Raw genomic sequence first — 27,966 nt, 5'->3', positions numbered from 1 at the left:
CATACCAAAAATGCCTGGCACCACTTATTATTATTATTATTATTATTATTATTATTATTATTATTATTATTATTATTATTATTATTATTATTATTATTATTGATACCCATAGTGTCTCTGTAGAAAAATGGCCTTTGGACAAATGTAATTGATGTTGGAGTCAAGGGAGAAAATTTTATTCAAGTGGAACATGATTCTTTTTGAAGTTGCATCCAAAAAGGCATGTATCCACAAAACTTGTCAGTTTTTCTTGGGAATATTACAATGCGAGCATTTGTTTAACACACATTTGTAGAAAACCATTAATCTACCAGTTACAAAATATCCATTATACAGTAGCTGATATATTATCAACATCTGAAATTAGAAACACAGCATAGAAAAAAAGATGTGTTTGTTTGGCTACTGCCTTGCTGCATAACGTCTACTATAAGTGCAATTCAGGAGGTATAAACAGCTTAAATATCAAATCATGGCAATTTTCAGCCTTTTTCATCAGGCCTCAAATCTCTTCTTAAGTTCAGACACTTTGATGGGAGGCAGGTCTTCCCTCTCTGGCTCCTCTGATGGACTTCCAGTATTTGAGTCACATGTTGGATGGGTTGGTGTGTTCTCCCTGCTGCCAGATGCAGTGAACGGACTCCCAGGTTCTGCAAACGCCTTTATCCTGGACTTCACCTGGAGGCCTTGGCTGGACGCCTGATGCTGATAACGTGCTATAGCAGACTGAACTCTAGGAGGAGAGGAGATCGTGGCTGTCATTTCAGCCTCTTTTTTTCCTGCTTCTTCAACTGTTTTTTCTGGACACAAGATGTGAGATTGGGGAGAAGATGTTACTGCTTCCACAACAGTGGGCTGACGTTCATCTTGGTCAGTTAGTTTTATAAGTTTATTTAATGCATCTGCCTCCTCCTCCTCCTTATTCTCTTTCCTCTCTTCTTCTCTTGCTACATCTTTCTGCATTTGATTAGTTCGTCTTTCTATCACTTGAATCTCAGCTGTCTCCTCCTGGTTTTGTTCAACTTCCTTCTTTTCTTTCAACTCTTTCTTGTCTTGCTCTTCAACTGTTTCAGTGTCTTTTTCAAAACTAACACTTGTTTCCTGACTTTCTTTCTTTTTCCCTTCATCTAACTTTATTTCTGTGGAGGTATTTGCATCAGCTGTTTCTTCTTCTTTGTCTCCATTTATTGCCACCTTCACATCTTCTTGCTCCTCACTCATGTCCCTCTGTCCCTTTTCTTGCTTCATATTTTCACACTCTGGTTGTGCACTGTGTGAACCCCCCTCCTCCTCCTCTGCTATCCAGGGGTCTTGGCGCTGCCAGTCAGAGTCTTCTGCCATGTCCGACAGCTCCTCTGTGGTTTCCAGATTCCAGCTGTGCAGACTGCCGCTGCCGCTGATGGACAGAGACAGGCTCTCCTGGCTGGGGTTGGTTGGACGGTGCTGGAATACACAACCAGAGCTGACGTTAGACCAGAAATCCCCATACGTTTGTGCATATATTTGTGCCAGTAGAGGGGTGGAAGTTCCTTAATTCACAAATGATCACAATGAAATCAAATCAAAGACCTGTGAATTCACACCTATCCTTTCAATGTAACTTGTAACTTGATTACTTTTTTCACAAGTGTATTAAATTGGTAACAACATCCCCAAAACATCAGTTTAAACTAAAATCTATACATTTTTTGGTTTCAAAAGGAAAATATCTGTGAGATACTTTTTTTTTTTTCAACCAGAGTATTTGCACGTAACCCCCTTTGCAATCATGTTTATGTAATATGATTGTATTCTCAGTGATTGTAATGGGTTATAACTACATTTATTTTGTATCAATTGTATGATTCTGTTCCATGTAATTTTCTGCATCAAAATTATTTGAAATTTACATAACTCTTAAAGACCCAAAGGTATCTGATGTAAAATGCTTAATAACTTGTAATCCTATCGATACAGTGAAATAATTCAGGTAAAATGCAGTTTCTCAGCTTTTCAGCCATATCAGATGTCTTTTTCAGATGCATCTATAGTCTCTGTAGTGAACATAGAAACACCATCATCTAAATGACAGTGGTTGTAGATGCTTGTTTTTATGTAGAATTAATGATATATTTTGCTGAAAATGTCATGCTTTCTTCAATTTTCTCTGTTTTGACATAATAACCTTTGAAATTAGCTTTTAAAGCTTGTATGAATATCTACATAATCAATGAATTAAATATAGGTAAATACCTGATTTTCACTGAAAAAATGCAAAGGATCGTTTAATATATGATGATAAATCATTTGATAATGGTTAAATGTAGAGAAAACTTCAATTGGACGTTACCACAGAAAATAGTTCTGGGCCTTTATAGGTTAATTAGTTTTTATTTAAAATAGAAACCTGTTGTAATACAGTGAAATGAATCAAGAATCATTGTGAATTGAACTAATTTATCAGCCAACCTTAAAGGGCCTGTATGTAGGTGTTTAGAATAAAGAACTCTGAAGTTATGCTCAAGATTGAATATATCGCACTGATTTATTTGTCCACTAGAGGGAGTATGGAGCCACTCTGCAGGACACAGTGATGAAATGGGATGACAACCACTAAGACACAACTTCAAAGACAGTGACAAAGCGATAAAAGCTACATTGTTGTTTTCACCACTGGACTGGACACAGCTCTAAATGAAAAGAATGGAGTTTGATGCTGAAATCAATGTGTGTGTTTGATTATGAGGCTTATGAAGATATAAAGTTATCATGTGATTATGAATTATCTTTGTTAAGTTTGTTGTTTGTTGATCCACGGTTCAAACTGTGACATTCTGACCTTGTTTGGATGATTCCAAACAGATCTTTAGTGCAGCTACTGACGACGCAGACTGTACAGAAACATGAGGTGATTTATGGTTTTGCCGTGGCTGTTTTGTGCCTAAACAGAGCTAAGCTAACAGAGCTAACATGTAAACGATCAGCTGATGGAGCAGATGAAAATTATAAGACAGAAGTGTTATTTTGATTGTCAAAATATGTGAGGTTGGGGAAAAGAACACAAATAATAATAATAATTTGAATTTGAAGAAGAAAACTTGATGATACCACAGTACAGATGTGTGTAAACAATGTGCTTCATATTTTATTCAGTGAATGATACAGTCTGTGGATACATAGTGTTGATTTGTTGGTGGTTTTGGCTCAAAGTGTGTTCTGGTACACAACTTCCTGCTGCTGTTCAGAGTTTGGAATATCAATATTACATGGAACACCTTTAATCGACTTAAATCATTTGACCGTAGAGTGTCACACCTGTTTGTGTCAGCTCCTGTTCTCCTACCTTTGTGATAAAGTCATGACTGTCTGGTCCAAACAGGTCCAGGCTGCGTGTGCCGTACAGCAGGCCTCGGTCATGACAGCTCCGGGAGCTAAGTGTGTCAAAAATCTCCCCCAGTAGATCCATCTCCTCTGGGTCACACAGTAACGAATCCTCCTCCTCATCTTCATCTTTCTGGAGCTCAGAGTCAGGATCGACCAGGGGCCCAGAAACAGCCCTTATGTACAGAGAAACGCAGAATGGCTCAAAGAAGAACACAGATGCTACATATTTCTATTTTTTTTTGTCTTTGGTTTCTCTAACTCTCACCCATCCCATGTATAGCCAGCGTTGTTCATACTTTCTTCATCTCTGGCAGCCCTAGTTTGGTGAACAGGTCGACGAGGACGAGACTGACATAAAGCAACAAAAGCGATAGCAACAGAAAAAAAGAAAAAGATGGTAAAGTGATAGACTGAGTACAATAAGGTACAAAAATAGCACAACAAAGTAAGATAAGAGTACAGAACAGGGGGTAATGTGAAGGATGAATAGCATTCCATTTTCTGACTGAGATTCTCTATATTTGGTGACTATTTTTGGTCATTTCCACATGCATTACATAATAGTGACAGCAACAGTTCCAGTGAGGACAGTGAGTCAACAATCTCAGGTCCAATGTGGTCTCCAGGGTCTGTAAGGTCCACCTCTGCATGAACAGTAAGTGTACCTGCTTTGTTAGGTACTAGGGATGTAACGATATGAAAATTTCATATCATGGTTATTGTGACCAAAATTATCTCAGTTATCATTATTATCGCAGTATTGTTGAAATTGCTCTCAAAATGTTCAAAAAGCACTTATACACACACTCAAATAATTTAACCAAGTTGTATTTTGAAAAAAAAAAAAAGAAAGAAAGAAAAAAAAAAATACAATAATTAGTACAATGCACTTTCTGTTGGCAGAAACATTCAAATATTAACCCTTAGTGGTCTGAGCCTATTTTGTCCGTTTTTCAGTCCTTTTGATTTTGCCTTTATATACTATATAAAAAATTTTTTACTATACCCATGTTTGGTATCTTTTTTTTTCAGTACAATTTCATTTATATCAACAGCTTATTATTTTTTTTCATTTTAACCTTCTATATCAACATAAAAGGCCAAAAAACACACACAAAAAAATATAAAATCCAATTTGAAAAATGTATATACTTTATAGCATAAATAACACTAAGATGTTTAATGAACTTTTTCAAAGACTTTAAAAAGTGAATATTGGTTCCAAATATTAGGTATATACAATTAAAATTGTAATAAATTAAAACTATACTCAAATATTTGACATAAAAGTATATCTTTACATAGGCATTTTCTCCAGAAAAGTGCGGTAATCAAGCATGGTTATCATGATAATTAGAATTTAAACAGTAATACTAACAGTTGGCAATTTTACCACGGTTTATCATTATACCAGTAATCGTTACATCCCTATTAGGTACCATGAAGTAATGGCACTAATGTAAGGAATGATGTTCAAAGGGAGAATGTGGATGTGGACAGTGTCTGTACCAGCACTTATGTTGGTCTAATGTTCTAAAACACACATTCCTTTCTCATTACATGTCTTTATTCTTGTATTTTTTTATATGTACTTCTCAGATTTTATTTATTTTATTGCCACTTATAGGTAAGGAACCAAATATGGTAACTTCATTAACCTTGATTTTCAACAAAATGAAAATTTTTGAAAAATTTCACAAAAGTACTAAAGTCGTATTCAGTCGTCCAATAACAAACTAAGGTTGAGATTTTGAATTTCAGAGTACTTCTATGAGTGACCTATAAAGGGTTAACATACTAAATGTGAAAATGAAATCTAGTTTTATTTTTAGGTTTCTGAGTGACTTTGATAAGGGGACGGGTCGTACCATCCCAAAGTGATGTGTAATGGGTAGACGGTTCTGAAGGCTGTCAGACTGGGCCCGACGGTGTGACACTGATCCGCCTCTCTGAAGGGTGTGTTCTTCATTACGGACCTGCATTTGACACACATTCACACAGACAAGGGTAAAGGAATAAAGCCACCTTACAATTTGTATTAATCAGTGTACATACCAACATGAACACAGGCCCACCTTATGGACCAGCAGGTTTTTTAGACCAGATTTGGTGAGACCTTTGCCCTGTAACAGATAAGTTGATATGATAAGACTAGTTCTGCAGACAATAATTACCAGTGGAAATACGGACCTCGGCTTGTACTCACCCCTAGGTTTGCCTTTGACTTCATGTTGTGAATGAGCGCTCCTCCTCCCTTCTGTTAAAAGTACAAGTGGACCAGTTTACATTTACTTATATGGAAACAAAGTAAACAATATTTAACCCTTAAAGACCTAAACATCCACTGCCGACCAAAAGGATCTACTGATTTAACCCATAAAGACCCAAACCACCACTGGCATCCAAAAACATCTACTGATCTAAAATGTTTCATAACTTCAGAAACACTAAACCTATTAATCCATTTAAATAATTGGTGCTGGTCATCTTTTCATGTCCCATATGGACGTTCAGAGGCTCCATAGTGAACGTGGAAATGCTGTCATCTTCTACATCATTGATTAAACTGTAAAAACCATGGAGTTTGATAAAAAACAGTAGATGGATACACTTGGTTTATGTTTAGTTATTGATTTCTTAGCTGAAAAAGTAATTTTTTTCTTCAGCTTTCTCTGTTTTGATATAATAATCCTTGAATTTCTGTTAGTTTGAAAAGTTTGTATTGAAAAGTCTCTGTTTTATTGACATGAGAATGTGGTAACACGTGGACAGGTTGCCATAGTAACATGTGGACCACTCTTAATCATTGTATGTATCAGCCAAAATGCATTAAAAGATCATTATTTTCTGGAAGTTTCACTCAAATATCTGAATTATAAGTAACTAGAAAATTAAAAATTGGTATTTATTTATTTATTTATTTATTTATTTATTTATTTATTTATTTGTTTGTTTATTCATTTATTTATTTTTTCTTTTTCCATTGGCCCTAATTATCTTTTGTAGATTCACAGATAAAACTGATGTAGTTTGATAAATGATGGTGGTTGTATGTTTGGTTAAAATTGCCTAAAATGTTGCTTTTTTAATTTTTCTGTTTTTTTTTTTTTTTTTTTTTTTTTTACTCAGAGCGTTTGTGAACATCTACATGATCAGTGAATTAAATATAGCAAAATGCCTGATTTTCCCTGTAAAAGGCTAAATGCAGAAGATAGTATTGTAATAAATGATGATAAATCACTTAAGAAAGGTTAAATGCAGGGAAAGATTCATTTAGAAAGTGCTGCAAAAACAGGTGTAAGTCTGTAAGTGTCAATTTAACTCTTACCTTTATATTACCAACTAAGTGCTGATAAGACTTGTTTCTTCCTGCAAATGAACAGAAAAACAAATGAATAAGGACAAAATAAGTCATAAAACAGCTGACCTGCATTTACAAAGTGATACACACCTGCAGAAGTTTCACAATATAGGAGCTCCTCCTCAAAGAGATCATCTGGTTCCTTCCCTTTGTTCAGAATATCCAGGCGGCTGTCGATGAACTACACAAAGCCTCAAGTAACTATTTACATTCACTCATTCACTTAACAGAAGCATGGGAATGAGTTTGACTGTGTAGTATTGGAAAAGATTTACCAGAACCTTTTTTTTTTTTTTTTAAGAATAAAATTATGTCTGATATGTTTATGGCAATAGTTTAATATTTGATTTTAACAGACATGTCTCTATTCAATACTAACAAAAACCCAGACTTCTGGTTCCAGTTCAGTCATGGTTTTATAGATAAAGATAAAGACAAAAATAAAGATATAGCTAAAGATAAAAATAAAGATAAGGATGAAAATAAAGATATAGATGAAGATAAAAATAGATGATAGAGATAGATGTCATAATGTCTCATCGTCAGCACCGTACCTGTTTGAAGGACTGTAAATGTACTGCACTTTGGAGGAACTGCCTCATACTGGTTGACTTGTGATCCAGAAACAGCTTCTCAATGAAACACACTTCACCCGTCTGCAACAAACACATACAGAAAACAGTAGGAACAAATGAGCAAAGTCTATATATCTTGCCCTATGAGGAGCCATTTAGATTAAATACTTAAATCATGTGCCCTGGACTGAATTAGTTAATGTGCAGTAAGCCTTTCTAAAAGTGACTGACATGATCCTGCAGTGCATCTCTGTAGCCTCCAAACAGCAACGCCTGAGCTTTCAGGAAGGCCCTGGAGACTCCACAGCCTGGAGACACCGCCTGACGCTTCAAACACACCTTCAGTCCTGACATCTGCAGATAACACTCCAGAGTTAGTAACAATGTCTGTCAGTATTCAGTGGGTCAAAATACAGTCATGGAAAAAAATATTAGACCATCAAAACTCATCAGAAACAATGGTTATGCAATCAAGTACTAACTCCTGTGTGTATGATGTGACTAAAACAGACAGAAAAGAAAACATGGAATGCCTAAAAGCACTGTTTTTGTCAGTACAATGTCATAGCTATTGATGTAAGAACTGAAGTGATTTTGGTTATTTTCAAGAAAACATGGAAAATGTCTAGATATCAGCTCTGAAATTAAATTCTCATGACCTACTTTTGTTGTTGTCATTATATTTGTCCAAACAAATGTACCTTTAGTACATTTGTTTACTTTTTTTTGTTGTTTTTTTGTTTTTTGTTTTTTTGTTGTTTACCAGGCATTAAAATGAACAAGAAATTGAAGAAAAGAAGTTTTTTCACTACTGTATAATTGAGGGACTTCTGAAGTCCATATCTTGCATACATCTTTATTGAAAGTAAAAAAAATGTTTTTTATGCTCATTGTGATCATGTCTTAAAAAATTCCATAATTATTTAATTTCAGAAACAATCACTTATTAATAATGATTATTAAATAATTAATAAATGACTAAACATACTAAAATGTCAACTATTTATTATTTATTTGTTATTATTATTTATTTGTTATTAACTAAATAACAGTCTGAATTTTATAACAACCACCTTCTAATTAGCTAAACAAGAATAAAATGCGCTTATTCAAATTTTTTTTTGATTGTGGTTTTTTTTATTAAGCTGAGATAATCATGAAAGATATTTGTTTTTTGGCAATATATCAAATTTTATATGGAAAATAACTAATTGTATTTGTGTCTGAGAATTTACTTTCATCTAAGTTACCCATTACAGAAACACCTCTCTAGGAAGTGTGTTAATTCTAAATCACATGACCTGCTCCACATGATGTCATTTCCTCCTGAAGAAAACACTCTCCCTCTTTCTTAGTTATTTAATATAAAATAGTGTGTGAGTCAACAGTGTTACTACAATATCTTTATAAATAACTTTTAATTTCATTTTTTTTCAGTGGTATATATGATATTTAGAAGATTTGTCCTGTAAAAATGTCATGTGGTGTTATGGTGATGTTGATTTTAGGTCTGAAAACAGCAAAAATGTCATCTATACCTGTCAACTATGTTACCCTTGTAAAGGTAATGCAAATAAGTCCCTCAATTATATATTGACCCCAGTGTTACTGAATAGTCTAGTCTTATTTTCAGCGGAGAACAAATGATCCTCTACAGAGCAAATGAGTTACAACAAGATATACAATAAACAGTTCAATATACAAAAGTATGTGCATCGTAGACCACCGGCTCCTCAAGACATTTTAACCAACAAGCATCACCTGGGTCTATGGTACAGCCTTAACTCTAACTGCTTACATTTATTTACAATTACAGAAATATTTGTGTTGTTGCTGTGATGCAGATCCTACACTAAATAAAGATTATTCATTTGAATATAGCACCTACAATAACTATAACTAGTGACATTAGACATAATTTGCATAATTGCAATAATAGTAATGCATTTCCAATCTCAGGTATGTAGATTATTTTATTGAGGCTGCTATTGATCATCCAAACAAAACATAAGTGATCCAAAAATCTGTAGAATGTCACGAAATTAATAGCACGGTTAAAAAATAGGATGTTGAAATTTATCCATGAACGTCAAAGATCATAGATAACCAGGTTACACATGTACATGCAGAAAGAAAGTCCAATACTGAGGTAAATTCCTGACAGTAGTCCATAAGGGGTTAACTCAGATACCTTTGAAATAACTTTCTCTATGTACTTTTCTCACATATAAAAATAGAGTAACGAAACACTCCCCCATACAGAATATTCAGATTACCACATGTGAAGGTATCCTCTTAAGGTCGTCAAAAGGACTTTCCAGCGTGTTTGTGTCCACATTCAGAATGACAACCTCCTCCAACCCACGACTCCTCACCCTCTGTCACAGAATCACATTAGGGTCAGCTGGGTCCGGGTCAAACCGGTGACAAAAGCAGCTTTTGTATTATACACTGTTTCCCATAGTTGGAACATAACATTTTCACCTTTTCTTGTGAAATGATTGTGACAATGTGATTTATTTTTGATAGATAAATTGTGACTGGGACTCAGTATCTAATCATTACACCTGGTCAAAGGTGATTACTGATGTGTATAAATAGAAATAAAAAGAGGAATGTGTCTGAAAATAAAAGGATTCCAACTTTATGGGCAACAGTGAAGATGTAGTTGTTACTTTACCTCTGACAGGCTGCTGTGGACTCCTATTAGGTAAGGCATAGGAGCACTGGATCCAAAAAAGAACATGTCAGTGCACAGATGGACAAATAGACACATAGTCTGGATGTAAAGTTCTCACCAGCAGTAATCCAGCAGGTGTGGGGGGAGGACAGGGATGAAGATGTGTTGCCAGTACATGGGATACAACACAGCACTGAGTGCATGCACACAAGATGTCAGCTACGTGTAGAAAAAGAAAACAAGGGGGTGTCAGGTGGCAAACACGCAAAGGACAAATAAATCTGTGTGTGGTTTATGTGTGACTTCTAGACTGACAAAGTGTAATCATTACTATACTAGCTGCAGTAGGGATGGTTTTCCTGTAAATACATTTAGTATAAGTTAAAGTAGTATCTGTCCTTAAGAGTGAGGTGATCTTAACCCTTAAGGATCTGCAACTAATTTGTCCTGACTTCCAAATGAATATTTCTCTACATTTGCAAAGGGATGTATCATCATCTACCATACTATACTATACTATACTATACTATACTATACTATACTATACTATACTATACTATACTATACATTATATAAATAAAATTTGATTGATTGAGTGATTTAATTGGTTTTCCCCTGTAAGTCGCTTTGGAAAAAAGCGTCTGCCAAATGCATAAACATAAACATAAACATAAACATAAACATAAACATAAACATAAACATAAACATAAACATAAACATAAACATAAACATAGACTATACTATACTATACTATACTATACTATACTATACTATACTATACTATACATTATATAAATAAAATTTGATTGATTGAGTGATTTAATTGGTTTTCCCCTGTAAGTCGCTTTGGAAAAAAGCGTCTGCCAAATGCATAAACATAAACATAAACATAAACATAAACATAGACTATACTATACTATACTATACTATACTATACTATACTATACTATACTATTATCAAATACTTTCCTATTTTTCCTTTACTGATTAGGTAGCTGTTCATAAAAGCTCAGAGTACATTCAGAGGTTATTACATCATTTCTTCAACAAAATATATCATTAACTGAAAGTAAAAACAAGTGTTTACAACCACTGTCATTTGTCAGACTACATGGGCTTGATTGGTGAATCAATGAATCAGTTAGGTCATATCTAATGATGATGATGATGATGATGATGATGATGATGATGATGATGATGATGATGATGATGATGATGATGATGATGATGATGATGGATGAACTGTATTTTAAGTGAATTATTTCAATGCATTGATTGGATTAGTGGTTCTGAAGCTATTTTAAATCAGCAGATGCTTTTTTACTTTTTAGGTGTTTGAGGGTTAATGTGTGTTTATAGTATAGTATAGTATAGTATAGTGTAGTGTAGTGTAGTGTAGTATAGTATAGTATAGTATAGTATAGTATAGTATAGTATAAAATAGTACAGTATAGTACACTATAGTCTAGTCTAGTCTGGTCTGGTCTGGTCTAGTCTAGTCTAGTCTAGTCTAGTATAGTATAGTATAGTATAGTATAAAATAGTACAGTATAGTACACTATAGTCTAGTCTAGTCTGGTCTGTTCTAGTCTAGTCTAGTCTAGTCTAGTCTAGTCTAGTCTAGTACAGTATAGTATAGTATAGTATAAAATAGTACAGTATAGTACACTATAGTCTAGTCTAGTCTGGTCTGGTCTAGTCTAGTCCAGTCTAGTCTAGTATAGTATAGTATAGTATAGTATAGTATAGTATAGTATAGTATAACACTCTAAGCAACCCTGTCTCACAGAAGATATTTTAATATGTAACCATATTTTGATTCGATCACATTTGTGGCTAATGTTTATCTACAAAACTGTAATATGATTTTCATTTACAGTCTAGTGCCTAGTTCCAGGTACTTAATTTGAAGACAAATGTGTTATTTTTTTTTACAGTGCTGAGTTTGCTGGCAAAGATGAGGATGCGTCTCTCAAACAGCATGCTGGCATAGAGCTGGAGAAGGTTCCCCACATCTACTGCCACGATCAGCTCAGTCAAGTTCCTCTGATAAACACAAACATACATATAAATGAACAGGAACACTTCAGTCTGAATGGTATAGAAAACACAATGAACAGGATAAAACAGAAGGGGTGCACTGTAGTTCAGTACTCACATTTTCAGGGATAGAAGGGAGACTTCTGGGGTCTGGAGCAATGAAGTATGGGACCTGATAATAAATGAAATAAAATATTAATAAAATATTAATAAGAGGGCAGTGCATTTGACGAAAAGATCAACGCTTTCAGCTGCTCCTTGTTCTGTCTTAAACATTGTACAAACATATGTCACAAGTGTTTCATTCCAAAACTCTGTATTTGTTAAAAACTCTTCCATAAGGAGGTATAATGTATAATTTTGTTGACATTTTTTGTAATTCCCATTTTCCCCCACACTATAGACAGTGCATAAAGGGCTGTTCAATACATTAGATTAATTCAGTTGATGATTTGCTTTTCAGTGTAAAATAGCTCAATCTTACTAACAAGACTGCTGTTTCCTTTCTCAAAAACGCCCTTTGTTTGTTTGTGTCTGATATTAACACCCCCTGCCAGTGGTCCTGTGTGTTTTTTAAGGTGCAGGTTTCTTTTTGAGGTGGATGGTATTTTTGGAATGAAACTCTTCACATACAAACACCCACATAAGCAGCTGCAGCTTTGACCCACAAACAGAGATCTGTTGAAAAATGCACTAAGGTACAATACGAATGGGTTACAGACAGTGTTGGGAGGTCCCTATTTGCTTGAAGTTGCATTAACCCTTTTACACCCCTCATACCTGCTGCTGACCCCCAAGCCAAAAATGTACATGTACAAAGAACTGCTTTACAGTAAATTTCTTGAACACTTTCAGCTCTGGTTAAAACTAATAAAGATTCAATCATTTTCAGGATTTAAACCCTTTAAATGCCAGTTTGAATACATGATATTACTATTATCTATGGGAACCCCCCCACCACCACCACAAAAAAAAAAGAGATGTTTTTATATAATGAATAATGAGGGAATGGACATTGTTTGTGATTTGACTCTTGAACATGTCAAAAAGTACCAACAACACTGACTTAATCGCATTAGTATTTTTTATGTGAAGTTAAAAAATATGATTTCAGTATGTTTGTAGTCACTTTTCCGTTGACCCTCAAACTGCACGAATATAAACTGTGCATAAAAATTTGCCTAATGGAAAAACAACAATTTTGCCAAAATTCTCATTTTTTGATGAAAAGTTTTTGCGCCGGCAAGAGATGGTTTTTTGGGCATAGCAAAATTGGTATAGCATGCAAAACTGCAATGGAAAGACCTTTTTCAGCAACTAGAGTCACGTGAAGAAAAAAACCCAGAATGTTGACGAATGTTCCAACGAGCGAAGAAGAAGAGTTTTAAAAGAAACATGGCACAGTATGTGTGAAAACAACAGGAAACCGAATCATTTTTTAATTTAGCATATGAAAATTGACCATTTGAATACATGTGTAAATCAACGTGATATTAATGTTCATCGTCATGTTTATGGAATGACTTCTCGTGTCATCCCACAGTAATAAATAACACATTTGTGATTTAATGGTAAAACTGACATTATGCACTTCTGTTTTTTCAACATTTAGTAAATATTGGTCAAGTTTTGCACAGATGTCCAGTGGAAAACCACTAATGAAGCATTTTTAGCCATGAGGATCTTGCACTGCACAAAACTACTAATGCAGTGGAACCAGTATTATAGTTAATCTGACATGTTCAAAACTCTGATATACAGTAAAACACTGACACATCCCTACACTATGTATTACATGGAAAATATCTCTTTTTTTTTTTTTTTTTTTTTTTTTTTTTTTTAGAAAAACAAGTGCCATCATGTATTCAAACTGGTATTTAAAGGATTAAAATCCTGACATTTTTGAATATTTGGTCATTTTGAGCAGAGTTGAAGTGGCTGAAGAGATTTATACAGAAAAAGGGTAAAAATATATTGATTTTATTGTAATGCAGTAATTTTGGCTTGAGGGTTTTCAGACGGTGGAAAAAGTGTCTGTAGTATATAATAGTAAATTTAGACATTAGAGTTTTAAAAAATGTTAAGAAAGAATTCATGCCACAAGCCGTAACACAGACTTAATGATCACAAAAATGTACAGAAATGGCCTGAGGGGTTCCTGGGGCTTCAGGAGATAAAGTACTGCATGAATGTAATTATTATGCTAATGTTTATTCAACAATATCTTCAGAAAAAGGGTCTTATTCTTATTTCAGGAAATATTGATACAGGCACAAGGAACAAATGATTAGATTTTGGAGGTGATGGGGGGGGGGGGGGGGCACGGATCTTCCTGGGGGAGGTCTGCACACTCTGAGTGCTTTTCTAGTTCTTATTCTTATTTCTTAATCTAATCTAATCTTATCTAATCTAATTGATTTAGTTGAAAAGGTATGTTCAATGAGGTAATTAATATAGTTCATTTTTTCATTTTTTTTTTTAACTATGAGTCTGAGTAAATGTAAAAATAACCTTCCCATCACTAGTTATGAATCCACAAACAAATTTCTAAACATCACAATCAACATCAAACGTTAGTAAAAATCATAGACACAGGGCTCAGTGACAGGTTTTTAGTCCACACACACATGTGAGGTTTTAGTGGTCAAAGCACAGACATCTGCTGGGTTCCTGCAGGCGTTAGTCTGGATCTGCTCACTGGTCAGACTCACCCCCTCTGGACCCTGTGGGTGTCCGACAGGGTGGGACACCTCTGTGCTGACCAAGACCTGCTCTCCCTCAGAAAAGAACACAACACACTAACCACTGACAAAAAAAGGCCATAAAGTCAGGTGTGACCCCTGGTTCTGATGGGATAGTCGGACATTTACCATCTGCAGAGTGACTGATCCAGCTGCCAGAGGGATGGGCTGTCGGTAGAGGGAGGACAGCAGAGCTTTCATCTCATTGGTCTGTAGAGAAGAATGACGGACACTTTTACAAAGGTCTGAACAGAGGAGCAGCAATGCATATTTGTCCTCTGTAGGGCACAAGAGTTTCACAGCTTTACTTTAAAAAGAAAAGAAAAACTGCAAAAGACACTATAAAAAATGTGAAGTATGAAAAAAAACATGTTGCATTATTGTTGCACACAATTATTTAATGAGATTATTTAATGTAAAAAAAAAACAAAACTTCTGTTATTATTATTATTATTATTATTATTATTATTATTATTATTATTATTACCACCCCAGGTCTCATACTCAGGACTCACTTTGGACACCGCCACTTCAATGCCACAAACCATGCAAACTAGTAATATACCACTGTGCAGTCGTGGATCAAAATTCAATCGAAATTACAATAGATTTTCTGATTTCATGTAAGAGTGACGAGATAGGGGCAAGCTATTTTTTTTTTTTTTACAATTTAATAATATTTTTAATGATAATAGTATTAGTTTTGGTTTTATTGTTTTTTTTTTTGTTTGTTTGTTTTGTTTTGTTTTTACATTAATATACAAATGTACTGGATTGTATTCTTTTCTTTTTTTTAAACTAAAGCAATAAATATCCTTATGAGACCCAGTAATGCATTTTTGCATTGAAAAAAAAAAGTTCATTAAAAAAAGTATTAAAAAAATGTATCTGAAAAAACTATTGCATTATGCTGTTTCCAATCAAGACAATTATTTAATGTAAAAAAAAAAAAAAAAAAAGCCCAAACCTTTACTTTCGTGGGCTTCATGAGGTTAAGAGAAGACAAGTTTATTTGAACAGCACAATTCATATAGTAATTCAAAGTCATTTACAAAATAAAAGACAACTTATAGATACATAGATAAGAATAAAGATTAAAAACAACAAATATAGAATTTTAAATAGAGTATCAAAGAACTGAAGGAGCTAAAATAAAAAGAGAAAAGTGCAGAACGCACTAATAATGTAAACTCACCTGTCCTTTCAAGAGGTAATCTGCCAAGTTGTTGAGAAGTTTATAAAACACTTCAAACCATGGAAGATAACTGGAGCGAAATGGTTTTAAAAACAGAGTTAAAGACAGGTTTCAGTCAGATGTTTAGAGCCTTTCAGACACAGTTTCATGCAGACACCTGAGAATGCAGAGGCAGGTGTGTGTGCTGTTGGTGAGACGGCAGAAACCGAAGCGCTGGCATCCTTCAAGGTCAGTCAGAACAAAGGTAAAGTGCTGCACAGCCACGCCATCCCTCACCCTGGAGAGACGAACAGAGGCAACTGCTAAACAAGTGGGCTCCAAACACTGTAGATGTACAACCTTTCATTGGGTTTTATTTTAACCCCCCCCCCCCCCCAAAGGGGAGGCAAGGGGTATTGTTTTTGGTTCCGTTTGTTTATTTGTTTGTTTGTTAACACTCTAAAATAGTAGGTCAAAGTTTAAATTTTTTAGGAATTTTCAAAATCCTTTTTTTCTCTTTTACTTAAAATGGGTAAAATTTCACAAGTCTGTAGCACCAAAACTATTGGTTGAATTCATACCAAATTTGGTTTATATATTGCCACTGACCCAAAAGAGATGTCATTACATTTTGATAAAAGTAGGTCAAAGTTTACATTTTTTATGATTTTTTTTTTTTTTTTTTTTTTTTTTTTTCCCATTTACTTATAATGGGTAAAATTTCAAATATCTGTAGCAGCAAAACTATTGGTTGAATTCATATCAAATTGGGTTTATAGCTTGCCAGTGACCCAGAATAGATGTGATTGCATTTTGGGAAAATTAGGTCAAAGTTCAAAATTTTCAGGAATTTTTTTACTCTTTTTTTTTCTCCCATTTACCTATAATGGTTGAAATTTCAAATGTCTATGAAAACATACATTTTGCTTCAATTTACTTCAAACTTGGCACATATATAGAGGTAACTGATCTGCTGACATCAGCACATGCATAGACATGATGACATCAGCTGGATCGATGCCATAATAAACAACAATATGTGAGAGGGGCGGGGTTTGTTGTGCCTGGCACCACTTGTTTTTCTTTTGAGTCATTCAGTGTTTGGTGGTTTTTCCTTTCAGTTTACCCTCAGTTAGTTTTAGTCTAATGAGTTTATTAGTATTTTAGCTTTAGCTGAGCTTTTATTTAGTGCATTATGAGGGAAACCTTCATTTGCACAAGCTGAAAACTCAGCTGAAAGAATACATGACACTGAAAATAAAATAGAAAAAAACCCTTTTTATTAACAGGATCACATGAATCCGTTGTTCTTAAATCTGAGTTTCCCTGCATGTCTGTTTTCTTATTCTTTGTGACATCACTTTTACTTTTGTTACAGGCACTGAAACCATTTTTCACTGCTGGTTTTAGGTCTAGTCTTTGCTTTTTCTCACTGTTATAACCCTGGCTTTTTCATACTCACCTTTGTATGTCGTATGGGAAACAGAATCTGGGTAATGTTTGACAGGACTCCTAAGAATTGGGGTAGAAATACACGTGTTTAACAGAATAGGTAGATATCAAGGAAATACTATTTCCTACTTTATTTATCTGAGTGTGACAGGGTGTGTGTGTTTCATGAAGTATTAGTGAGTACCTCATCTGTGAAGTCATCTGGAAACTGAAACTGTATTCCTGGATCTGTAATGTTTGTGAATTAGGAAACAATGCATCATTAACAATCCCAAAGCACCTCACTGAAAACGTACATGTCTATTTTCAACATACATTTACAGATTAAACACTTCACTGGCAAGATTTTCAGTTCTTGACAGTCAACTTACAAATACTGACATTAGGAAACAGGTTTTTATAGTGCATGCACTTAGATTTGGAATAATTAGCAAATATGTATGAGGTTGAACCATTTGTTTAGTTAAAAATAAAATAGAATAGAATAGAATAGAATAGAATAGAATAGAATAGAATAGAATAGAATAGAATAGAATAGGTCTTCTTTGTCACTGTGCAACTGCAGATTCTTAAAGTGCAACAACCACAAAAGACACAAAAATTATACTGAAAATATATGCTAAAAAAATACTGACAATGTACAAAACTACAAAGAAATACTAAAATATCCAAAAGGCCCAACTCCGTACCACAGATAGAAGGATACAAACAACATATAAAGGATAAATACAAGGTAAAATAAATAAATAAATAAATAAATAAACAAGTTGGATGGGTAGTGAGTATTGTACTGAGGGAGGGTGTGTGGTGCATTGGCCAAAATGCCTCAAGAAAACCTGTTAATAAATAAAGTGAAATGTTTTTCCATCCATTTGGCTCATTCCACACTGTTCACTTTGTCATGTTTCAACAACATCTGTAGTGTCACTTGACAGGTTGTGTGGTTTTTCTATATCACATGACAGGAAGCACGAGTAGCTCTGCACTTAGGAGAATTCACGTCCCCTCCATCTTTTACGTTTGACCATTTTACAGCTCAGCATAAATCGTTTGTGTTGCTTTTTGTTTTCAGCCACCTCTGCAGCCAGAATAGTACTGTCAATCACGTGGACACAGCACAAGAGGAAAGTCAAAGCAGGAACAGGAAAAGCATATGGGGAACAATTATAATCAACTTCTCTTTTGCTGACAGATCATTCTACAGGTGACGCACTGATGATGAACAGTGTGATAGTGTTTGTAAAGACTGAATATTCACTCACCTTTGTCTCTGGCTACTGGACATGTTGCTTCAAAAAACCAGTAGAAGGTCCGCTCAGGGTTTTGTCTGACAGCAAAGAAATGCACAACACTGATGGTTAACTTAAAGCCAAATTTAAAACAGCATCATAAACCAAACCAAATGATTTCCTCCAATCATAACAGATGTACAGAGATAGTGTGTTTACATTTTAACATTTAAATGTCAGTTGTACATGACAAGAAGATACATTAGCCCTTTCATGCATACTGGTCACTACAGTGGACAGCTATTCTCCAGCTGTTCTCTTGTATATTCATGGGTTTTGTTGTTTTAGTTGCATATCAGCCAACACAGTGGACACTTATGCACCATCTCATACACTGACATTCATACCATTAGTGTAACTTTGCTGTTCTTGATAAACCTGATCTGCACTAACATGTCTGAGTGTAAATCATTGCTAGTTGTTATTAGACAGTAATTAACAGTTTTGTTTTTTTTTTTAACAAAAAGGTTTTTTTTTTTCATATTATCTCCATGAAGTGAGTAAAAACTAGAATTAGAGCATGTTAAAATGTGAGAAAACATCAGATTAGCAGCATTAAAAATGTTTTTAGTTTATAGTTTTCACACAGTATATCACTTTCTGTTGCTGTGTTTTAAAAACGTGTTTCTTTGCTTCAAAAATTAAACACATGGTGTCCTGCTGAATGGACATTTCTATAACTCCATAAAAAATAGGTTCATTTAAAAAAATTCAGTCACATTGGTTTTTCATGCCTAAAGAGGAATAAAAACACTCAGGAAAAAAAAACAAAAAAAAACAAAACTTGACTAAGGTTCACATAATTCATGCATCAATAGGTTAATAAATAAATTATTAATTAATTTAATAAATGAATAAAAAACTTTAAATAAAAATGATAATACCACATGCTTCACAAGTAAAAGATTTGGACTGGAAACCTCACAACACCTCAGAGGTAGAGTTTCTAACCTGATTTTTCAGTCAGCATCAGCATCAAACATCATGTGACTCAGCTGAACCTGTTTCTGCTTCGTCCCAATTTTACATTTCCTTGGTCAAAGAATGAATGGTTATACACTTAAACAAAACTGCTGAATATATTTTCTCTACATTTGACCCGTGATTTATAATCTTTTAATGTAATATTATCCTCTATATTTTTCAGTTAAAAAAAAGCAGGTATTTTCCTACATTAACTGACTAACCATGTAGATCAGGAGTGTCCAACATATGGCCCATGGGCCAAAGTGGCCCACCAAAGGGTCTAATCAGGCCTGTGGGATGAATCTGTGAAATGCAAAAATTACAGTCAAGAATGTCAGGGGCAACACAGCCCAATTCAATGTCAAGTCTTTCAGACCAGAAAAATATTATCATAATAATCTATAAATAATGTCAACTCCAATTTTTTCCTCTTTGTTTTAGTGTCAAAAAAAGTTAAATTACACTATGAAAATGTGAATAACCTGAACAAATATGAACAACCTGAAATGTCTTAAGAGAAGTAAGTGCAGTTCTAACAATATTCTGCCTGTTAATAAATGTTTTGCACCTTTGTAGATCCACTTTGGTCTGTAAGTTGTGTTAATAATAGGCTGAGACATAATATTGTAGAAACTGCACTTATTTTCGTTTGAAATTTCAGGTTGTACATGGTTGTTCAGGTTATTCACATTTTCATAGTGTCATTTTACTTTTTTTTTTTTTAAGGTAAAATGCAGAAAATTCAGGTTCTTAATCATAAGTTACCATTCTATTATTTTACTGGTCCAACCTATTTGAGATCATATTGGTAGCTGTGTGATCCCTGAACTAAGATAAGTTTACACCCCTGATGCAGGTGTTCAAAGCCCTTTACAAAAAATGTGAATAACCAGAGTAAATATGAACCTGAAATATCTTAAGAGTAGAATGTCTAATTTCACCAATATTCTGCCTGTTACTAAATGCTGTGTGTATTTGTAGATCCACTGTGATCTGTAATTGTGATGCACATGTATAAATTAGAAACTAAGGCATAATCTTGTTAAAATTGCACTTATTTTATTTTATTTTTTTTTAAGAATTTTCAGGTTGTTCATACTTGTATATGTTTGTTCAAGTACAGTTCATAGATGTAAACATTTTCATTATGGAATTTGACTTTTTTTCACTCAAAAATATAGAGAAAACTTTGGAGTTGACATTATTTATAAGGTCTTATCCTATTATTTATATTATTTTACTAGTCCGGCCCACTTTATATCATATTAGGCTGTATGTGGCCCCTGAACGAAAATGAGTTTGACACTCCTGTACTAAAGGAATGTTCAGTTTGTCACAATCCTTGAAAATCTATTCATTTGTAAATGTGTGGGTTTCAGGAGGCAGGAAGTGAATGAGAAAGCATTAGAGCTGTCAGACAAATGTAGGGGAATTAAGAAGTATGTTATTTGCCTGGGAGATATATTGGAGTTGAAGTATAAAAATTTTACTCAAGTAAAGTACAAGTACCTTGTCTTTCTGTTTAGTGACACAGAGAGGGACATTTCACTTTCTTTTCAACAAGATCAGCCTTAACATGAAGAAAATGTCAAATTAAAAAAGAACAACAGGGTAACTGCTGGAAACTTCCTGTGCAGTTGTGAGAGGAAGTAATAAAACCACAAGAACAGACTGACGGGCAGAGTGATGGTGATGGAAGGCGATGAAAAATGAGATATGCTTACTTCAGTCTGGAGCCCATGCTGCCTGAATGTGTCTGTGTCCATGTGTTTGTCCAGGAGAGGGTGGATTCTCAGCAGGTGTTTCAGTTCAGAGCCATATCTCGGATGTATGAGCGGTGGAAACGCACAGACAGCAGCGGTGTGCACAATCAGCGCCCGAATGACAGAACACTTCCTGCTCTGTCAGTATGTGTGTTGTGTCAAAGTGTGCATGACGTCTCCTCCATGACCACCTCTTGATGCTCATGTCTCCTTCCGATTAATTGACTTTTTTTATGACTCATTTCCTCTGGGGTGTTTTAGCCATCAACTTAAAAAGGCAGCCTTTATTTACACCTGCAATGATAATACTTCAACTAAATCCAACATTTATATATTTTACACTTCCTAAGAGATGACTGATTGCATCACTTGTGTTTTTCAGAGGAACTGTCTTCAACGCCCATTCACTGGCAATGAGGATATAATGATCCAGACTTTTGTTTTTCTGATTATGTCATGAAAACTATATGGATCTTATGTTGCCTCAAGTTTCCTCAAAATCACTGCTTTCCCCCTCATGTATCACATCCATATATGAGAAGGACCACACATACTGCCTCCTGGTGGTGTTGAAGAACACAGGCCTCCATTTTGGGTTGGTACATGCACTGACATCACGTCAAACCTGGAGACTGAACCAGTCTGTGTTGAGCTAAAATTCACTGTAAAGGGTGTATATGTGTATTTTTTTTATCTGTGTGTGCTTATACATGTTGTGCTCACTTATAGTTTAACATCATTATTCAAAAGAGAACAAACGTATTCAGAGAAAGTTGCATTTTTTCCGACAAATTTATTTCAATCAGTGCCAAATTAGACAAATGATCAGATTTTGTGAGTTGAACAGGTTTATTGAATACTTGATCCAGGTATGAAACTGTTTGACTGATGATGATAAATGAACATTAATAAAACGCTACGGACAAAAGACCACAAGCACACTTGTGTTAGCTACCGCTACATGAGCAATGAAATGGAAGAATCGATTTAGTGTAAATATAGTGTGAAACCTACTCAACAGAAGTTCAACAGAAGAAAAGACAGAAGCAGATAGAGGGGGAGTGGAGATCCAGAGGAGAGAAGAAGAAGAAGAAGAAGAAGAAAAGAAGAAGAAGAAGAAGAGAGTGAGGGTAAGAGAGTAGAGTAGGGTTAAATTTAGTGGTTGGATGGAGGTGTGATGGGTGCAGTTGAGTAATGATGAGTGAGTTTAGCCTTAGGCCACTTCTTCCTCTCCCTCCTCCTCAAACTCCCCCTCCTCTGCGGTGGCATCCTGGTACTGCTGATACTCAGACACCAAGTCGTTCATGTTGCTCTCTGCTTCGGTGAACTCCATCTCATCCATGCCCTCGCCGGTGTACCAGTGGAGGAAGGCCTTACGACGGAACATGGCGGTGAACTGCTCTGAGATGCGCTTAAACAGCTCCTGGATGGCCGTGCTGTTGCCGATGAAGGTGGCGGCCATCTTAAGCCCACGCGGCGGGATGTCACACACAGCCGTCTTGACATTGTTGGGGATCCACTCCACAAAGTAGCTGCTGTTCTTGTTCTGCACGTTCAACATCTGCTCGTCTACTTCTTTCATAGACATGCGCCCACGGAACACGGCAGCCACGGTAAGATAGCGGCCGTGGCGTGGGTCGCAGGCGGCCATCATGTTCTTGGCGTCGAACATCTGCTGAGTGAGTTCGGGCACAGACAGAGCTCTGTACTGCTGGCTGCCCCTGCTGGTGAGGGGGGCGAAGCCAGGCATGAAGAAGTGCAGACGGGGGAAGGGCACCATGTTGACGGCCAGTTTGCGGAGGTCAGCGTTGAGCTGGCCGGGGAAACGCAGACAGGTGGTCACCCCGCTCATGGTGGCAGAGACCAGGTGGTTGAGGTCTCCGTAGGTGGGTGTGGTGAGTTTAAGGGTACGGAAGCAGATGTCATAGAGGGCCTCGTTGTCGATGCAGTAAGTCTCGTCTGTGTTTTCAACCAGCTGGTGGACAGACAGCGTGGCGTTGTAGGGCTCCACCACCGTGTCGGACACCTGAACGCCGAAGACAGGACACATGAAACAGACTCACTATGATGTTTCTGAGAAAATTAAACTAATCTTCTTGAAAAAAAAAAAAAAAAATCAGTCAAGTTTTGTTCTCATTAGAAAAGTAACCACTTTAAGAAAATATATATAGCTTTTTTTTTGTCTCCGTTATATTTAGTTTTATCTGATACTTATTGAGTAACACTCTAAATCATCTGTTTGCCTTATATCCCAGTGTAGGAAAATGTGTTTGATATTTTAAGATTAGATAAGATAAATATGACTTTATTGATCCCACTGTGGGGAAATTGCAGTGTTTACATAAACAAAAACACAGAAAACAAAGTGCAGAAACACAGGTAGACCACCTGTGCAACATCTCAGTGTAACATTCAATATTAAGTCTATTTTAAACTAAAGTACCTCCATTACTTGTAAAAAGCATGATTGCTTTAATTTGGGCATTTTTCTTTCTTCTTTAAATTTTAGTTTCTCAGTTGCTAAGAAATGTATTCAGGTAAGATGTGCTTAGCCTGCCAGATTTTTATCAAAATATTTTTCCTCCTTTCTACAATAAAATGTAGTAATATTTAATCATATTTGGATTCTTTTTAGTAAAGCAGTGTTTGTAAACCAAAGCACAAATACTAACAAAGGGTGAAACTTGATTACCTTAGGAGATGGCACAACGCTGAAAGTGTTCATAATACGATCAGGGTACTCTTCACGGATCTTGCTGATGAGCAGAGTTCCCATTCCAGAGCCAGTTCCACCGCCCAGGGAGTGTGTCAGCTGGAAACCCTGGAGGCAGTCGCAGCTCTCAGCCTCCTTCCTCACCACGTCCAGGACTGAGTCCACCAGCTCAGCTCCCTCTGTGTAGTGACCCTTGGCCCAGTTGTTTCCAGCTCCACTCTGACCTGGAGGGTAAGCACCAGTTACAGTCAGGTCTGTCTAAGTTTGTCTATTATCTACATTATTCATCACAATGAGCTGTTTCAGTTTATTAATGGTTTTACATGTTTATGTCCTGTGTGATAACAGTAAATATGACCTTTCTTTTTCCTATGCAGTAAAAAACATATGAGCATGTGTGGCTAAAAATACCAAAGACAAAGTTGTCGGGTCTGAAGATCTGTCCGAAGGGGCCGGAGCGAACTGAGTCCATAGTGCCTGGCTCCAGATCCACTAAGATGGCCCTGGGCACGTACTTGCCACCTACAACATAAATACATATGACAAAATGGATAAATGACTAAAAAACACTACATCTATATTTATACATACACATTCTGCATATGTGTGTTGTTTGTCCAGCCCTGACCTGAAGCTTCATTGTAGTAGACGTTAATTCTGTCCAGCTGCAGGTCACTGTCTCCATGGTAGGTCCCTGTTGGGTCAATGCCATGTTCATCACTGATCACCTCCCAGAACTACAGATAAGTGCACAGACAGAAAAGATTGGTTATTAAAACTGACGCGCAGCAGACTAATAAAATATGCACACACAAGGGAAACCATATGAATAACTTTCAACAGCTGAGGGGCCAACACACACTAACACACTAACGCATGACACTGCCTAATTAGACATGAAAAGCTTATTTTCAGATTTAAGGACTGATCATTTTAGGCCATCATGAAGTGAATTAGAGCTGCACAATCACAATGTCAACCTGATGTGCAATTACATAATCTGGAAAGAATGCAATTTAAAGGTCCAGTGTGAGTATGTTCATATGTTGGATCCAGGTGCTGTGCAAAACATCCACATATAGGCCTACTAGATTCAATTGAATAGATTGAAAACATGTCAAAATGATGAGTAACCTGTGCGTTCTCCTGAATATCCAAGTAAAAATTAAACAATAAAAGAAATGCAATGAGTTTTTCATCAAATTGTGCAGCCCTAAACAGATTCATATGTGGCTATTCAAATAAAATGCAATGATTAATAGATTAATCAATAGTTGCAATCCTAACATACTATAAAAAGATGAATGAATTGAAAATCAACCTGCAAAGGTTGGTATCACCTCTAATTTCATTCATTCATTCATTCATTGGAGTCAGCTGATCATCAGGTGTGATTGGGTCTGATCTGGGTGTAAAACTGCGCGTGGGCCTGCATTTGCACTTGCCATGCATTCGGTGTGTGCGCCACACCCCTCTGCCACCCAACACACATTCACACCAACACTCATCTGTTCCATCATCCACTCATTTTTCCGTCACCACACACTGATTCGATCCTGGTGTTCTGTAAACATCCACAGGAGCAGTCGCGTCTCTTTCACGGTGACACTGACTTTTCCTTGGTTTCAACATGGCTTTAAAGGGACACACGCGACAGCAGGGATGTCTCCGCGCGCCACCGCCCATCCTCAAGGATGCCATTGTACCATCCCACTCTTACACAACACTGTCCACTATCATGACCTATTTTGTGTTTCCTGTGGACAGCACGGCCTCGAGACAGCGGGCACGCAGATGAAGTAGAATGGGATCACATAAACCGAATGCACTTCTGTTCAGACCAAACGCCCCCGGTACGTGCGCGTGTGTACACGTACCTTTGCTCCAATCTGGTTCCCGCACTGACCGGCCTGCAGGTGCACGATCTCACGCATGTTGACGCTGCGGTGTGGAAAGTGTCACAGAAAACCTGCTGGAGAGACGTGGGAAGCTGATGGGCTCGGTCCTGGTCCACCCGGTTCCGTCGATGCTGTGTCTGAATGGCGGAGGACTGTGGCTGCGTCGTACGCTGTCTCGCCCTGCTCTGCCTCCGCGGCTGCGCCGTTCCTACCGGTGCTGCAGCATTACGTCATCGTCATGGCAACGGGAACCGGGCACGGCCGGAAAAATTGACTGGATCTGTCTGGAGCAGACACCGTTTGTTGTGAGACTGACATGAGTGTGAGAGAGCACTGGCACGGGCAGGTGAGCGTCCATCCAAAAACCTGCGGCATGTCGGATGAAGTGTCTGAGACAACAAGTGATTTACACAAAAAAAATAAAAAAAATAAAAAAATAAAAAAACAAGTGATTTACACAAAAAAACACAAGTGATTTACAAAAAAAAAAAAAAAAAAAAAAAGTGATTTACACAGAGGCAAGGAATGAGGATCACAAAGCTCCTGGATCCTACAAGTACCCTCCTCTGCAAAGGACATTCAATAAAAAAAAATTAATTACCTAAAAAATAAAGTAATTAATATATAGAATTATCTGAAAAACTTAGGTATCTGAACAAACTTGTGCATTATTGCTGATTCTATCAAGACAATTAGGTTATTTAATGTAGCCTAAAAAAGTCCAAACTTTTAAAACCATGCGAAGCAAAAACCTTTACTTTCCTGGGTCTCAGGAATATGTTTATTTGAACCTTGTGAAGCAAACATTCTTTTATGGTGAAAGTTAATAATTTTCGGTAAAACATAATGTTCAATTATTTTCTAGGGCCCCTGTCAGAGATAACTTCTGTTATGAAGTGACAACATGAATACATTTGATTGATTGACTGATTGATTGGTTGGTTCATTGGTTGAGTGATTGATTAAAATCATCATCATCAACACTTTTCTCCCCCCTAATGGCACCATTTCAGTCTCACAACTTCAATGCTGTATGTCTACATTAAAAAAAAAACAAAAAACAGTGGCAATGAATGAATAAAAAGGGAGTAAAAAGCTCTTGAGAAAGCTGTGATATGTTAGTACATTATAACACGTAAACCCTACCTTCTGCATCATTCACACTGTAACCGTTCAGTATGACTGCTACCTGTGCATGTGAGTTATTTATTGTATTGCTTTGTTTGACAGAGATCACACTCATTAATCAACAGAAACATAAGAAACAGTCTGATATTACAAAGTAAAAAGACACCTTAAAAATAGATACAAACAACAGTAAAAAAAAAAAAAAAAAAAAAAAAAAAAGAACTAAAGAGAAGAAATGAAAATGACATGCTAATAAAATTCATTAAAGTAATGCACACAGTGTGTGCTATATATACAACACAAAAAAATGCAAAAACAAAGACACAAAAGAAGTAAAGCAACAACAATATTGCAATGTACTTGAGGCTTTGGCAAAATCCACACAATGTAATATATTCAATGTGACAGTGTTTTTCCACAGTTTACATTGTCAAGGTTAAATGATCCGGCTAGTTTTAGTCTAAATGTCCTGTCTGTCCCCTAAACCCTACTACTTTTTGCACCCTGTAGACTATATCACTGTAGGTAGAATACCATTCAGCTTCAGCGTGTCCTCAATGGCATCTCTCTCCAGCTCTGAATAATGAGCTTTTGTCCAAGTAGTGTGTTGTTTTGTTTTTGCTGTTGCCAATAGAGACAGGAAGTCTGAAAACAGAGAAGGGGATTGAGAGAGGAAGGAAGCAGGATATGATGGGAAGGAATTTCCAAGTCTTTTTTTTTCGCAGCAATCACAGTTTTCCAAAGAACTCCAAGACTTGAAATGCTTAGAACCTTCAGATCAGCTGCATCTGGATCTGGTTGAACCAGGTTGGATTCATGGTTG

General features: G+C 36.1%; 2 protein-coding genes across 3 annotated transcripts; both read right to left on the bottom strand.

Annotated features, from left to right (window-relative positions):
- Positions 1 to 152: 152 nt before the first annotated feature.
- Positions 153 to 22,057, bottom strand: dennd1c (DENN domain containing 1C). 2 transcript variants are annotated; one of them, XM_030135374.1, is made up of 23 exons: positions 21,366 to 22,057; positions 18,649 to 18,713; positions 17,571 to 17,614; positions 17,397 to 17,446; positions 16,113 to 16,232; positions 15,956 to 16,025; positions 14,890 to 14,970; positions 14,731 to 14,796; positions 12,138 to 12,191; positions 11,915 to 12,025; positions 10,098 to 10,198; positions 9,980 to 10,025; positions 9,576 to 9,677; positions 7,531 to 7,653; positions 7,279 to 7,380; positions 6,815 to 6,905; positions 6,692 to 6,732; positions 5,570 to 5,620; positions 5,439 to 5,486; positions 5,232 to 5,339; positions 3,629 to 3,711; positions 3,323 to 3,536; positions 153 to 1,443 (listed from the first exon to the last, which is right to left on the bottom strand). In XM_030135374.1, the coding sequence occupies exons 1-23, from the start codon at positions 21,380 to 21,382 to the stop codon at positions 496 to 498; spliced, it is 2,736 nt and encodes a 911-aa protein (XP_029991234.1). In that variant the 5' UTR covers positions 21,383 to 22,057; the 3' UTR covers positions 153 to 495. The 2 variants fall into 2 exon arrangements, with proteins under 2 accessions (XP_029991234.1, XP_029991243.1); XM_030135383.1 differs by lacking the exon at positions 14,731 to 14,796.
- Positions 22,058 to 22,188: 131 nt separating this feature from the next.
- Positions 22,189 to 26,205, bottom strand: LOC115420150 (tubulin beta-4B chain-like). The gene is made up of 5 exons (XM_030135394.1): positions 25,995 to 26,205; positions 24,746 to 24,854; positions 24,529 to 24,639; positions 24,097 to 24,341; positions 22,189 to 23,430 (listed from the first exon to the last, which is right to left on the bottom strand). Exons 1-5 carry the CDS (start codon positions 26,049 to 26,051, stop codon positions 22,618 to 22,620), a joined length of 1,335 nt encoding a protein of 444 aa, XP_029991254.1. The 5' UTR covers positions 26,052 to 26,205; the 3' UTR covers positions 22,189 to 22,617.
- Positions 26,206 to 27,966: the final 1,761 nt, after the last annotated feature.

Source organism: Sphaeramia orbicularis, chromosome 1, assembly GCF_902148855.1.
Source record: "Sphaeramia orbicularis chromosome 1, fSphaOr1.1, whole genome shotgun sequence".
NCBI lineage: Eukaryota > Metazoa > Chordata > Actinopteri > Kurtiformes > Apogonidae > Sphaeramia > Sphaeramia orbicularis.
Note: the sequence above shows the minus strand (reverse complement) of the source record. Positions and strands in the feature narration are given on the sequence as shown.

Bases quoted from the DNA above. Each gene is read 5' to 3' on its own strand.
- LOC115420150 (XM_030135394.1), bottom strand. From the start codon at position 26,051: ATGCGTGAGATCGTGCACCTGCAGGCCGGTCAGTGCGGGAACCAGATT. The intron at 24,855-25,994 runs GTACGTGTACAC...ACTTATCTGTAG, and splicing joins GGAACCAGATTGGAGCAAAG to TTCTGGGAGGTGATCAGTGA. The intron at 23,431-24,096 runs GTAATCAAGTTT...TTCGGCGTTCAG, and splicing joins GCGTTGTGCCATCTCCTAAG to GTGTCCGACACGGTGGTGGA.
- dennd1c (XM_030135374.1), bottom strand. The intron at 12,192-14,730 runs GTGAGTCTGACC...ATTTATTATCAG, and splicing joins ACCCACAGGGTCCAGAGGGG to GTCCCATACTTCATTGCTCC. The intron at 12,026-12,137 runs GTGAGTACTGAA...TGTGTTTATCAG, and splicing joins TCCCTTCTATCCCTGAAAAT to AGGAACTTGACTGAGCTGAT.